At 46.3% G+C, this 15,470-nt stretch overlaps 1 protein-coding gene across 1 annotated transcript in view; it reads right to left on the reverse strand.

Annotated features, from left to right (window-relative positions):
* Positions 1-14,837, reverse strand: part of LOC146185721 (protein turtle homolog B-like) — a 149,465-nt gene extending 134,628 nt beyond the window's left edge. The window contains exon 1 of the mRNA XM_084607902.1: positions 14,774-14,837. Coding sequence (XP_084464028.1) covers positions 14,774-14,837 — 64 coding nt within the window. The remainder of the gene's footprint in view (positions 1-14,773) is intronic.
* Between the last annotated feature and the right edge of the window lie 633 nt (positions 14,838-15,470).

Raw genomic sequence — 15,470 nt, forward strand, 5'->3', positions numbered from 1 at the left:
GAGATTCGGGAGTTAAAACACGTAACAGAGCCCGTTGTAGAAGAAATGCGTGGTAGTAAGGTTGAAAGTTGGGCGAGTTGAATCTGGTTCATTTTGTAGGTAGCGTGAAAAACGAGGACCAAGAGTAGAAACACAACACGAGCGCTTTTTCACCACATAAATAGCTATTAGGTTGGCCAGCGAGGCTGGACTGGAGATTCGGGAGTTAAAACACGTAACAGAGCCCGTTGTAGAAGAAATGTGTGGTAGTAAGGTTGAACGTTGGGCGAGTTGAATCTGGTTCATTTTGTAGGTAGCGTGAAAAACGAGGACCAAGAGTAGAAACACAACACGAGCGCTTTTTCACCACATAAATAGCTATTAGGATGGCCAGCGAGGCTGGACTGGAGATTCGGGAGTTAAAACACGTAACAGAGCCCGTTGTAGAAGAAATGTGTGGTAGTAAGGTTGAAAGTTGGGCGAGTTGAATCTGGTTCATTTTGTAGGTAGCGTGAAAAACGAGGACCAAGAGTAGAAACACAACACGAGCGCTTTTTCACCACATAAATAGCTATTAGGATGGCCAGCGAGGCTGGACTGGAGATTCGGGAGTTAAAACACGTAACAGAGCCCGTTGTAGAAGAAATGTGTGGTAGTAAGGTTCAAAGTTGGGCGAGTTGAATCTGGTTCATTTTGTAAGTAGCGTGAAAAACGAGGACCAAGAGTAGAAACACAACACGAGCGCTTTTTCACCACATAAATAGCTATTAGGATGGCCAGCGAGGCTGGACTGGAGATTCGGGAGTTAAAACACGTAACAGAGCCCGTTGTAGAAGAAATGTGTGGTAGTAAGGTTGAAAGTTGGGCGAGTTGAATCTGGTTCATTTTGTAGGTAGCGTGAAAAACGAGGACCAAGAGTAGAAACACAACACGAGCGCTTTTTCACCACATAAATAGCTATTAGGATGGCCAGCGAGGCTGGACTGGAGATTCGGGAGTTAAAACACGTAACAGAGCCCGTTGTAGAAGAAATGTGTGGTAGTAAGGTTGAAAGTTGGGCGAGTTGAATCTGGTTCATTTTGTAGGTAGCGTGAAAAACGAGGACCAAGAGTAGAAACACAACACGAGCGCTTTTTCACCACATAAATAGCTATTAGGATGGCCAGCGAGGCTGGACTGGAGATTCGGGAGTTAAAACACGTAACAGAGCCCGTTGTAGAAGAAATGTGTGGTAGTAAGGTTGAAAGTTGGGCGAGTTGAATCTGGTTCATTTTGTAGGTAGCGTGAAAAACGAGGACCAAGAGTAGAAACACAACACGAGCGCTTTTTCACCACATAAATAGCTATTAGGATGGCCAGCGAGGCTGGACTGGAGATTCGGGAGTTAAAACACGTAACAGAGCCCGTTGTAGAAGAAATGTGTGGTAGTAAGGTTGAAAGTTGGGCGAGTTGAATCTGGTTCATTTTGTAGGTAGCGTGAAAAACGAGGACCAAGAGTAGAAACACAACACGAGCGCTTTTTCACCACATAAATAGCTATTAGGATGGCCAGCGAGGCTGGACTGGAGATTCGGGAGTTAAAACACGTAACAGAGCCCGTTGTAGAAGAAATGTGTGGTAGTAAGGTTGAAAGTTGGGCGAGTTGAATCTGGTTCATTTTGTAGGTAGCGTGAAAAACGAGGACCAAGAGTAGAAACACAACACGAGCGCTTTTTCACCACATAAATAGCTATTAGGATGGCCAGCGAGGCTGGACTGGAGATTCGGGAGTTAAAACACGTAACAGAGCCCGTTGTAGAAGAAATGTGTGGTAGTAAGGTTGAAAGTTGGGCGAGTTGAATCTGGTTCATTTTGTAAGTAGCGTGAAAAACGAGGACCAAGAGTAGAAACACAACACGAGCGCTTTTTCACCACATAAATAGCTATTAGGATGGCCAGCGAGGCTGGACTGGAGATTCGGGAGTTAAAACACGTAACAGAGCCCGTTGTAGAAGAAATGTGTGGTAGTAAGGTTGAAAGTTGGGCGAGTTGAATCTGGTTCATTTTGTAGGTAGCGTGAAAAACGAGGACCAAGAGTAGAAACACAACACGAGCGCTTTTTCACCACATAAATAGCTATTAGGATGGCCAGCGAGGCTGGACTGGAGATTCGGGAGTTAAAACACGTAACAGAGCCCGTTGTAGAAGAAATGCGTGGTAGTAAGGTTGAAAGTTGGGCGAGTTGAATCTGGTTCATTTTGTAGGTAGCGTGAAAAACGAGGACCAAGAGTAGAAACACAACACGAGCGCTTTTTCACCACATAAATAGCTATTAGGATGGCCAGCGAGGCTGGACTGGAGATTCGGGAGTTAAAACACGTAACAGAGCCCGTTGTAGAAGAAATGTGTGGTAGTAAGGTTGAGAGTTGGGCGAGTTGAATCTGGTTCATTTTGTAGGTAGCGTGAAAAACGAGGACCAAGAGTAGAAACACAACACGAGCGCTTTTTCACCACATAAATAGCTATTAGGATGGCCAGCGAGGCTGGACTGGAGATTCGGGAGTTAAAACACGTAACAGAGCCCGTTGTAGAAGAAATGTGTGGTAGTAAGGTTGAAAGTTGGGCGAGTTGAATCTGGTTCATTTTGTAGGTAGCGTGAAAAACGAGGACCAAGAGTAGAAACACAACACGAGCGCTTTTTCACCACATAAATAGCTATTAGGATGGCCAGCGAGGCTGGACTGGAGATTCGGGAGTTAAAACACGTAACAGAGCCCGTTGTAGAAGAAATGTGTGGTAGTAAGGTTGAAAGTTGGGCGAGTTGAATCTGGTTCATTTTGTAGGTAGCGTGAAAAACGAGGACCAAGAGTAGAAACACAACACGAGCGCTTTTTCACCACATAAATAGCTATTAGGATGGCCAGCGAGGCTGGACTGGAGATTCGGGAGTTAAAACACGTAACAGAGCCCGTTGTAGAAGAAATGTGTGGTAGTAAGGTTGAAAGTTGGGCGAGTTGAATCTGGTTCATTTTGTAAGTAGCGTGAAAAACGAGGACCAAGAGTAGAAACACAACACGAGCGCTTTTTCACCACATAAATAGCTATTAGGATGGCCAGCGAGGCTGGACTGGAGATTCGGGAGTTAAAACACGTAACAGAGCCCGTTGTAGAAGAAATGTGTGGTAGTAAGGTTGAAAGTTGGGCGAGTTGAATCTGGTTCATTTTGTAGGTAGCGTGAAAAACGAGGACCAAGAGTAGAAACACAACACGAGCGCTTTTTCACCACATAAATAGCTATTAGGATGGCCAGCGAGGCTGGACTGGAGATTCGGGAGTTAAAACACGTAACAGAGCCCGTTGTAGAAGAAATGTGTGGTAGTAAGGTTGAAAGTTGGGCGAGTTGAATCTGGTTCATTTTGTAGGTAGCGTGAAAAACGAGGACCAAGAGTAGAAACACAACACGAGCGCTTTTTCACCACATAAATAGCTATTAGGATGGCCAGCGAGGCTGGACTGGAGATTCGGGAGTTAAAACACGTAACAGAGCCCGTTGTAGAAGAAATGTGTGGTAGTAAGGTTGAAAGTTGGGCGAGTTGAATCTGGTTCATTTTGTAGGTAGCGTGAAAAACGAGGACCAAGAGTAGAAACACAACACGAGCGCTTTTTCACCACATAAATAGCTATTAGGATGGCCAGCGAGGCTGGACTGGAGATTCGGGAGTTAAAACACGTAACAGAGCCCGTTGTAGAAGAAATGTGTGGTAGTAAGGTTGAAAGTTGGGCGAGTTGAATCTGGTTCATTTTGTAGGTAGCGTGAAAAACGAGGACCAAGAGTAGAAACACAACACGAGCGCTTTTTCACCACACAAATAGCTATTAGGATGGCCAGCGAGGCTGGACTGGAGATTCGGGAGTTAAAACACGTAACAGAGCCCGTTGTAGAAGAAATGTGTGGTAGTAAGGTTGAAAGTTGGGCGAGTTGAATCTGGTTCATTTTGTAAGTAGCGTGAAAAACGAGGACCAAGAGTAGAAACACAACACGAGCGCTTTTTCACCACATAAATAGCTATTAGGATGGCCAGCGAGGCTGGACTGGAGATTCGGGAGTTAAAACACGTAACAGAGCCCGTTGTAGAAGAAATGTGTGGTAGTAAGGTTGAAAGTTGGGCGAGTTGAATCTGGTTCATTTTGTAGGTAGCGTGAAAAACGAGGACCAAGAGTAGAAACACAACACGAGCGCTTTTTCACCACATAAATAGCTATTAGGATGGCCAGCGAGGCTGGACTGGAGATTCGGGAGTTAAAACACGTAACAGAGCCCGTTGTAGAAGAAATGTGTGGTAGTAAGGTTGAAAGTTGGGCGAGTTGAATCTGGTTCATTTTGTAAGTAGCGTGAAAAACGAGGACCAAGAGTAGAAACACAACACGAGCGCTTTTTCACCACATAAATAGCTATTAGGATGGCCAGCGAGGCTGGACTGGAGATTCGGGAGTTAAAACACGTAACAGAGCCCGTTGTAGAAGAAATGTGTGGTAGTAAGGTTGAAAGTTGGGCGAGTTGAATCTGGTTCATTTTGTAGGTAGCGTGAAAAACGAGGACCAAGAGTAGAAACACAACACGAGCGCTTTTTCACCGCATAAATAGCTATTAGGATGGCCAGCGAGGCTGGATTGGAGATTCGGGAGTTAAAACACGTAACAGAGCCCGTTGTAGAAGAAATGTGTGGTAGTAAGGTTGAAAGTTGGGCGAGTTGAATCTGGTTCATTTTGTAAGTAGCGTGAAAAACGAGGACCAAGAGTAGAAACACAACACGAGCGCTTTTTCACCACATAAATAGCTATTAGGATGGCCAGCGAGGCTGGACTGGAGATTCGGGAGTTAAAACACGTAACAGAGCCCGTTGTAGAAGAAATGTGTGGTAGTAAGGTTGAAAGTTGGGCGAGTTGAATCTGGTTCATTTTGTAGGTAGCGTGAAAAACGAGGACCAAGAGTAGGACACAACACGAGCGCTTTTTCACTACATAAATAACTATTAGGGTGGCCAGCGAGGTTGGACTGGAGAGTTGAGAGTTAAAACACGTAACAGAACCCGTTGTAGAAGAAATGTATAGTAGTAAGGTTGAAAGTTGGGCGAGTTGAATCTGGTTCATTTTGTAGTCCAGCCTCGCTGGCCACCCTAATAGCTATTTATGTGGTGAAAAAGCGCTATTGCTGTGTCCTTCTACTCTTGGTCCTCGTTTTTCGCGCTACCTACAAAATGAACCAGATTCAACTCGCTCAACTTTCAACCTTACAGAAGTTACTCTTTTACTTTGCCCTGTTTGAGCTTAGCGAGATAATGACTATGCCAACCATCAGCTCTCTCACGTACCCGTTAGCTTGGAAAACGAACAAAGCGTAAAAAAGATTTACGAATGAGAGGAACAAAAATAAACGGTTTGCTATAGCTCCAGATGCAAACAACTTGGCTTTGAGCTGACCACCCGCTAAGCACTGAAAGAAACTCTTGACCGTTAATCAGATAGACATTGAAATGCTGCGTGCAGCTTAATTCGCTTTCAGTTTCTTCCTTTTCCTCTCTTTTATGCTGGCCAAAGGCGATGAGTCTCAAGTGAGGAATTTCTGCAAACCACCTTTTCAACCTGGACAAAATTTCGACCTTACAGAGGGACCTGATTCGAGTGAATGCTTTGTATGTCTGCTTGAACCGATTAAGCCCTTGGGCCTACTTTCACAAGCCTCCTACTTAAAGCGCTTTCCTATTTAAGGACATTCAACTTAATGCAGAGGAAGCCCGAAAGTGCTCGCTGAAAAGGAAAATGCATTCAAACCTCGGCGGGAAATCTTCGTTTTTAAGCATGGCACAAATTCTTTTTGCAAAAGCACACAAAGAAAGAGACGAAATCAGCGAAAAAAAAAACACACACACACACACACAACCTAGAACTGAAGAGCGCTAGAGCAAGGGACTGGCTAAAATACGGCTGTTCTTATTTAATCTGAGAACGAACCGAACGTGACCCAAGGGGGCTAACGGGGGGACGGGTAAAAGAAGTTTGCTTCCTGAGGCGGGCCATTACTTGAGCGCGAAAACGAACGAACCCACGGGATTACACATTCGAAGACAGTGCGGGGAGGACGCCGCAAGGAGCCCGGTTGAAATGGGCGATGACGTAGAAAAGTAGAGAGAGACGCTAAGAAAGAGAGCACGTAGAAAAGCGCGCGCCACAATCGGAGAGCAAAATCAAAGCGAAGCAAGATTCGAACCGCTGCTATAGCTTTGCTTTTGCCTTTGGGCAGCCCTTCCTCCTCGACAAATGGAAGCATGGCAGCTCAGCTCTTTCTCTCTCTGCCCTGAAACCCAATAAAATCAGCCCCCCCCCCTCTCCTCCTCGAAAAAAAAAAAAAGATGGGAAACCTATCGTCACGCGAACAAACGATAAGTATGTCGTATATATAGACAGATATTTACGAAGCCTCCAGCAAAGGAGGAGGGAGAAAAGCGGTAGGGCCCCCACCACAGGAAGAAAAAATAAAATAAATACGGAAAAAGAGAGAGTGAAATAGCGGGAACATCCTGGCGACATTCACGTCAACGGTTGAAATTAGAACGAATGGGACAAAGGATGGCGTCGAAGCACTCATTTCGCGAATGGTTTCGCCGTTTTCGTACGTCTTCCTTTTCGCACTGACATCTTTTTCTTTTTTTTTTTTTCGGCAGTATCCTGTGAGATACCAGCCAAGAAGTGAACATGAAGGTGCGATATAAATAAATAAAGGGAGACTATCCAAGAATTCAAGGCACGAAGAGGAGAAGGAAGAGGGCGGGGGGTATTGAAATCCATAAGGCCACCGAACTGTCGACGCGGGGAGAACCAAGCCCAGCCTTCAAGTGAAGCGACAAAGCGAGGCCCTCTCAGTGACAAAAATAAGTACTGTGCGGGGATATACGGAGACCGACAAAGCCGCTGCCGGACGCGGAAAATGAAAAGTGACGCATGAAGTCGACAGTTTATGTCTGATCATCGAAGTATTCTTTAACTTGGCGTCGAAAAGTCGCGCCAGAGGCACCTCTATGCGGTTACAAAAGGAAAAGGAAACGCAATAAAAATGTAACAGAAAAGACGCTAAACCCCTGTCACGATGCCTGAAGAGTGAACAGCAGTACAGGAAAGAGGGGAAGGACGAAGGGAAGAGTGAGACAGAAGTGATGAAAATTTCGGTACTCGGAAAGAAGAATTGCGTGGAAAAGCTAAAGAGAAATGAAACGTGCGCTAGGTTCGAAACAACAGCGACAACAAAACGTAAACAATAAGCGTCTGCGAGCTTTTCAGGACCGGAAGCCAATGGCCAAGCCATAAAGAACGTGTGGCCAGCGGAGAAAAGTTTATGCCGGCTATAAGCGCATTTCAAAGACAGGCTAGAAACACGAACGCCAGCTGTCGCCGACGGATTTGAAGCCCCAGCCGTTGCCGCCAACGCCACTGCCTCGCGGGCCTGACCGGCCAACGCAAATGGTCATGAGAGGTCGACCCGCAAAGTACGCCCCAAAACGATGGTCTTGAATGGAGAACAAAACAAGAGAGGACGCAAGAGAAAGGGGCATAAGGAACAAGGAACGTAGATAAAAAAATAATAACAAAAAAAGAAAAAAAAGTAGGCACACCCACGAATTTTGATCTCGCAACATACTCAGGTTTTGGTGATTGGTCCGAGCGTACACCCGACTCCGGCTGTAAGCGAACGAGCCGCTATTGGCTTCGCTTCCTTTAGAGGAAAGTGCGAGCTAGGGTGCCCAATATTTGATGTTCGCTCGATTTATGTTTTGAGCAAAAAACTTCCTTCAATAGCGAATGAGTTGTTTTTCTCTGTTGTGGAATTACAGTGCTGGTGCTCAGAATATTGTTTGCAGCAAGTGATCGCGTGCTCCAGACAAAAGTTCTTCGCAAAAGGAAAAATAAAGAACGATTTGAATGCTTTTGGTGCCATAAACTTTATACAGTGCGTCCTCAATTTATTGAAAGGAGTTTTGAAAATTGTGCTAGGTCCTTGAGAGTTGTTCGACAAAGTGCCGTGCATATGCGGATTAATATATGGACAGAAATTCTTTCCAGGGTGGTGGCACAGAACAGAAATGACAAGTAAATGATACAGACAAGAGCCCATCTGCGATAGATACGCTGCTGTGGCAGCATGTTAACCTCAAAAGTAGTGACATGATTTAACGCGTTGTATTGTATGGGACCACTAGTGCGCGAAGGCACAGTTGCAGCGCATTGCAGCTAACAACCCTGCTGTCGCTTCACTGTGTCTGAATTCGAAGTTCTTCTTTCCTGCCTAAAGACGTGCCCGACTGAACGAGCTGGGTGGAAAAGAGAAAAGAGGAAAGAGATAACTTTTTTTCACAAGATAACTTTCATTCCATACAATCTACGTGCTTGAATGTACCTCTAAGAAGGCTAAATGAACGGCCTTTGATAAGTTCGGGCGGACAGAAAGGTCCAGCTAAGGAAGGGTTTTAGTAAGAGAACGAAAAACAGATGTTAACATTTTTGCGGTTGATGCCCACGTCCTGTGCCAACTCACCGATGAAAAATAAAAAGAACAAGGCGCAGGCGAAATTGGCCCCTAATTCGTTTGGCTGGGGCAGGATATAGCACATTCCCCGCTTGAGTTGAATTTCTCTGAGGCACTCACGTTTGATGTGACAGTAGTCAACGCTTTCCGTCACTATTACTCACTGGCGCTGAAGAGCAAATAAGAACTCTTCGTTACGCAAGCCTCCGAGTGCAGCATTAGCTCCCTGATGTTGCTTGTATTTGCAAGGCGTTACGACAGCCTCGCTATATCGCACGTCCTAAACACGCGTAACTCAAGCAAGAACTAGGTGGGACGGAGTAAACAAACCGGCAGATTAGAAGGTCGGAGACCTCTACACACATTGAGACACCAGCAGGTTCACAAACTCGTCAATAGCGAGACCATATGCAAAGGAGAGTAGCGGCAGTTTGTTCTTGCACTCGTTAATTCAACGAAAGCGTTGAAGGAAAGTGAAGGAGTGGGGGTGGGGTGCTGGCACTAAGGAAGGTGGTGATATGCGCTGGAAACAGCCGCCTACGGCAATACCGACACCGTTGGCAGCACTCCTCGCCTGTTTACCGTTAAGAGCGAGCGGCAAAGTGCGCCGGTGCAAGCACGTCTCCCAGTGACGTCAAAATCCATCACGGTCGGAAATGACGAACGACAGGAAGGCGTTTCCCGTTCCACCGGAAGCAAATCTAATAACCCCGCCTTTGTTACGTCCCTCCTTCTTCCATGCCCCCGAATACACACACGTACGCACTTCCCACATAAAACCTCACCCTTAGTTTGCGGGCCTGCCGCTTACCCCTTATTTCCCTGCAAATGCAGCGAGTGAGAGAGATAGACGGTGGCGGCGCGCATCTCCAACTTCCGGGCCCAAATTGCCACGCCCGTAATTGGCAGCGGCCCTACCCGTTACACGCGTGGCCCGGCTGCGTGATGAAACAACTTCCCCTTCGTCGTCGCTACCGTCGTAGTGCTGCTTCGTCGTGCAGAGGCGTCGGGGCATTATCGTTACTGGAATTTTAGGCGCCGCGCTGCAAATGGTGGGAGCGAGCCGACCCGCCACCGAGAGGTGCGCGACGAGGTGCGCGACGGAGCTGGCGAGGGCGCGCGAGCACACTCGCTCGCGACGCTACCATAGACCCTACGACCGAGAGAGTCACGCTCACGGCGACCGAACGCACTTCGACGCCCTGCGCTGCGCCGAATGCTAGAGAGCGGTACATGAAGAAACAGAAAAGAGTAGAGTGGAGTAGACAAATGAAAACAGCGTTCCGACGGGCCATGCATTCTCTCCTTCCTCCTAAATGGGTTAGGGGCGGTGGAAGGCGGTGGCCGCCACGACGGGGGGTGCAATGGCAATCGTATGCATTGCCACTTCATGACTCGCTGCTGGTAACGATGGGTAACTATTTGTCATCAACGTCGACGCCGCCATTGCCACCGCTTTGAGGCGCGGTGTGCGCCGCCAGAAGATTGCAGTCGGCGAGATTCGCCAGCGGTTTGGCGCCTTTCCAATCGCCGTAATATGTATATATTTTTTGGAATTGTATGCTTAAACTACTTCGCTTTGTATTCTGTTTATTTTTTCTCTCTCGTGACCTTCGTTTACAACGCTGTTCGAAAAAGTGGTTCTCTCTCTTTATTTTTATGCGTTCTGGGCAAGGCCACGGATTAAACTAGAGGAAGGATTGATAAATGCTGGTGGCGCGTAGGGAAATACGCGGAAAGCGGGAACGCGAGTGAGTGAAGTGAAAAATGCGCCAAGACTGAGGTATTAATTCCAAATCATTCCTTGTCTCAGGGGTGGCGTGGACAAGATGGAGGAGGAGGATGCGGAGGAAACAACTTTAGTAAACCGCAGTATTAAGCGTCGAGTATATCCTAGGCCAGGGTCATCAAGGCTAACTGATCTTTCAGCTGCTCAGAATATGACCAAGTCTGCCACGTTGCGGGAGAAGGGTGCAGAAATTAAGGTGACTGAATTGCAACAGGACTGGAAAACATGCAGTTTTCAAAGTTAGCACAGGCTCAGGACAATTCTGCCATGCGGGAGAATGTCTGGTGCGGTAGAGAAACGATCGGGTATGAGTAAGAAGTGTACTTAGGTGTATGTGTCGAAGAATACTTATTTGCGTGGTAATGAGAGTTTTACCCGCAATAGGAAGCGTACGAAATTGTTGTTCTTTCTTGTAGTAAAGAGTAGCGTCCCACGGGGTGGATAAGGCCAGGGAAACCCAGGCGCCCGGTTCTGATGTTCGCGGGCGAGGCGATGCACTGCGTAACCAGGAATCCACCTCAGTGTACAGTCTTGGGACGTAGTTTGGTAAGAGCTCTATGTAGTTCATCCTGCAGTTCTTCAGGAATGCGACCCGTATGAATGGAGCGTGTATACTGTATTGAATCAGTTGAATCATTGTATATGGTAGATTGGGATGGAGCGCATTTGGCAAGCACTCGCAGATTATGGCTAGCAGCTTACCGGTATCGCTCAAGAGGAAAGTATACAACCGTTGCATCTTACCTGTACTCACCTATGGGGCTGAAACGTGGAGGCTAACCAGGGGAGTTCTACTTAAGTTGAGGACAACCCAGAGGGCCATGGAACGAAAAATGGTAGGGGTAACATTAAGAGATAGGAAGCGTGCTGAGTGGGTCAGAGAAATAACTCAAGTTACCAAGATTTTAGTGGAAATTAAGAAGAAGAAATGGGCATGAGCAGGACATGTAGTGCAAAGAGAGGATAACCGATGGTCGCTTAGGGTAACAAACTGGATTCCAAGGGAAGGAAAGCGTAGCAGGGGGCGGCAGAAAGTTAGGTGGGCGGATGAGGTGAAGAAGTTCGCGGGGGTCAGGTGGATGCAGCTAGCACAGAACCGGGTTAAGTGGAGAAATATGGGAGAGGCCTTCGCCTTGCAGTGGGTATAGTCAGGCTGATGATGATATGGTATATCCTGAAGGTTTATGGGGTGCTAATGAGAGGCCTTGAATAGTGGCGACTATTGGTAAGGCCTCTAGAGTCACTGTAGGAGCGGGATCTATGTAGGTACCGAAGGCCCTCTCGCTTATTCTTCAAGGAATTATCACTTTGTCGTAGCTGCCAAAGAAGCACTCCATGGACTAGCTGTTAAATCAGCCATTACAGGAAACCTTTATTGTCACTTCAAGGGGCACGGCAGGTGTTCGACTTCGTCCGTGTCTCTCTCAAAAAGAAAGAGAGAAAAAAAAAAAAGGGAAGAAAAACATCCAAAAGTACTCGCACGAGGATTACCTCGCTATAATGCAGCTGGCACGTTGTTGGGGCCTAAACCCTACATAAAGTCCCCTTCCCCAGTTGAAGTAGCAGGCCATGGTCTTCAGCCCCGCACCCCTCCACCTTTCCTTACATTAAATCCCTTTCTCTACAGCCAACAGCGTTCTGATCTCGTTTAAACACGCTTTCTACCAGTATAAGCGTACGATCAGGCACGACTGGACAAAGAAAAGACTTGAAATTTGAACTATATACATCTCCGCATTTACAGACTCCTGCTGTTGTTGATAATTATAATGCAATTATCTAAACTTCTGTGCGTAGTACATTACCGCTGTTCAATTCATCGTTTTAAATGATAAAAGTACATGCTTGCGTTGGTACATCCCGGTTTTTCCGTCTGCCTATTGCGATGTGCTGCGCACTGCAATGAGTAAGGCATAAGAATCATTCCTTTTTTTTTTCAAGCACTTAGTTTTCAGTTCTCATCCTGGATATGTAATATTCACGTTCAAAATTGTACGTTTTCATGTACACAAAAAATCCAGGCCACTCATAACGCTTGCAGTGTTGTCAGCAGACATCATCATGGGATGAAATAGCGAAGATGGAGTTCATTTGAGATTTTAACTACTGGTCGGGCCAACTTTGCGATAATAATGCCGCAAATTGTTCCACTTTAGGAACATATAAAATTAGTTGTATACATAATTCTGACTCCAATATGTTATCTAACAAAGCTAGATCGCCAGGCACAAAACTACGCTACCGAACTCAGCATAGGTCACTTGAAGGTCACCGTCTTTTCAGCAAAGGTGGTAGATAATCTGTGACAACATTTGTTTATACCTGTCTTATAATATCGTCATGTGAGGTGAATAGCGGCTGCATCTGCTTAGCAAAGATTCCGAATAAAGAAAGACTGACTTTCACGGTCAGCAGACCTCGACTGAGCATGATCGGTTCAACTGAACATACTTATGCAGTTGAAAAGCGCATGTGTTTATATTCTCCTCTTAAATAAACTCAGAACTGCACACATAACTACAAACTCTGAAGATATGTCAGTTCATACGTTCACCACTATTTGTTTAAATAATCTCCGTGATTTACTCCAGGAAAGAGGAATAGCTTAAACATGGTAGATGAGAGCTAAGCGCCTCTGGATCTCACTTCCTCCCATCGCGTACAGCCTTGCCCTTTATCGCTCCATCTCGCCCCTTCCCAATACTTTAAATCTCAGTCCGACTGACGAAACGATTCTCGTGAAACGAAGAAAAGGTTCTTATACCTGAAAGCAAGTTTTTTCAGGAAATTGCCCCCATGTGCGAGTCCATCTATCCAACACCAAACTTCTCTAGTTCGCAATTGTACTTATCAAGTGATTATGTTTACAATGCCTAAAAAATACGACGTCTTCTAACTAGTAGCGCGACCCTTGCGCTTAATTCGGTAACGCGAAAGAAACTCGCTGTGGACGGCAGCATTTTACGCACCGCTGGAAGCTTAGCCTACACACTGAGGACTTCGCGAGACCTTAGCATCAAGGGACCGAAAATGCCAGAGCGCATTAGTAAGAACAGATGGCACTCTGCCGTGCCAAGAGCACATGCGCTAAATGTAACATTTCGAGCCATTTTTCGTGGTGACTTTCGCAAAGCCCTCAGCATTAACATAGCAAGGCGCCGTTGTTGTAAACGAAGCTGGGCAAAAGCACTCGCTGTTTGCTAAAGTGTTCTGAAGGATAATTGTTCCATACCCTCATTTCACATCTGCAAGGGGTAACTCCTTGCACGCTAGGCAAAGGTGCGCTAACAAAGCGACTGTAATTGCCCAGAAAAAGAAAGAAAGAAAACATAGATGTAAGCACAACACTCGAAGTTTGCGCAGTGGAAGGCGCTGTGTATGCTTTCTTTTTTTTTTTTTTTCAAAGGTGCCTGCTTTAAGGCGTGTTTACTGCTCTAGATTAGGAAGCGTAAACAACCGCCTGCATGTTGGACAGGCACGAAAAGTTCTTCGCGCATCTGTGCTTGCGAGCGTCGAGATGTATATAGCAAGCGCCCAGAGCAAACCTGGCCGGACGATGAACACCTTGAGGCAAATTTTTTTTGCGAAGAAAAAAAAAAAATGAAACCGAAGAAAAGCGAGTATGGAGGAAGCGAAATCTCGCGGCTGGAGCGAACAAGTTTCAACACATTTCCAGTCGGGCTGTTGCCAAATACTCCGCGCGCAAGCGCTCGGGCTGCGTTATCCTGTATTATGCTGAAGCCCCCCAGAAGACTCCCTTGCATCAACGCTCTTTATTTTTATTTTTCCTCATCTCTTCCCCCGCTTTCTTTCCTGCTCTCTTTTCAGGGCGAGCTTCCAGGCAGCGACGACGCAAATGATGCCCCGAGGGCGGAGGTAAAATGGATTCCGGGCCCCCTGACGCTAACCCTTTGCCTCCACCGCAACCCCTGCGCGTGGCCTTGTACGCTCGTCGTCGTCCTCGCTGGCGATGCGGCGCAGCCTGTATCGCAGTTTATGCGGCATTTTCTTACTTTTTTTAATATTATTACGCTGCGTCTATATTTGTTTTGATCCTGCACTTGATTCCACTCCGGTTTTCTTCCTTCACTGGCTTTCACTCCGTAGAGAACGCCGCAAATATCTACGCCTCCCCGGTCCTCGCTCCTGTGCAGCGGCAGGCCGCTATCGCGAAGCGGTTTCACGCTGCACCGGAACCGGAAATCTGTTCGCTCCTCCTTCTAAACGGTCCCTTCCTTCTCTTGTCCGTGCGGGAAGGTGACGCTGTGTTTCGTTCTGTATTTCTTCGCTGCTTTCGTTGATTCCTTTTTGCTTTTCTACGAGCTCACCGCATTCTTCCTTCCCTTTCTCTTAACCTTCTCTCCGCCGACACCTGAGACCTTTGTCGTCGGTTTCCTAACTGCGTCCTCGCTCGGCTCAGTCTAGGACGCGCATAGGTTTGGACTCACCCACGATCCAGTTGCGTGCGACCGATGGATCCTGCGGTAGCTTGCGAAACCCGCGAAATCCCATCTTCGGCTTCCAGATGTTTGAAGAGGTAGGACAAACTGCTATCAGATTTGAGACGTTAAGGATTGCTGGCTGCACTGAAGAGGGGGGAAATGACTAAGAGGTTAAGGAGAGGTGAGGTGCCTGCTTGCGTGCCTTTCAGAATAAGCAAAAAGAAATTTTTTTTCAGCTGAAGAGATAAAGTACAGTAGGACAGAAGATATAGATCGATGAGCTCCCATTCTGACCTTTGAGATGCTGTAGACAAGAGGATCCAAATAATAAAATGACTTGAATATATAAGATACTTAAACTTGAATAAAATGGCAGATAATGATCAGTATAGAGTATAATTGATAAATGAAACCAGGAAATAGCTGTGGTTCTTGAAGAAAAAAAAAGCATTTGTTTTGACAGGAAAATATAGAACAGAAAGGGCTAACGTATTGTTGAAGCCTTTAGAGGGCTTAGCCTAGAAAGAATAAAGATCGCAGGCGGACTTTATGAGATATTAGTGAAAGCAGAAGCACAGCATTCAAGAAACGCTCATAAGCTAAAACTAAAAACAAAAATAAAGTTTTCGAAAACTGATTTAGATATGATGCGAAAAACTAGAAACTGCTTTCCTCTTTTATCTGCTTCCTTCTCTACAAGAAA

The sequence above is a fragment of the Amblyomma maculatum genome, chromosome 6 (assembly GCF_055883805.1).
Source record: "Amblyomma maculatum isolate TAMU_Amacu chromosome 6, ASM5588380v1, whole genome shotgun sequence".
NCBI classification, from domain to species: Eukaryota; Metazoa; Arthropoda; class Arachnida; order Ixodida; family Ixodidae; genus Amblyomma; species Amblyomma maculatum.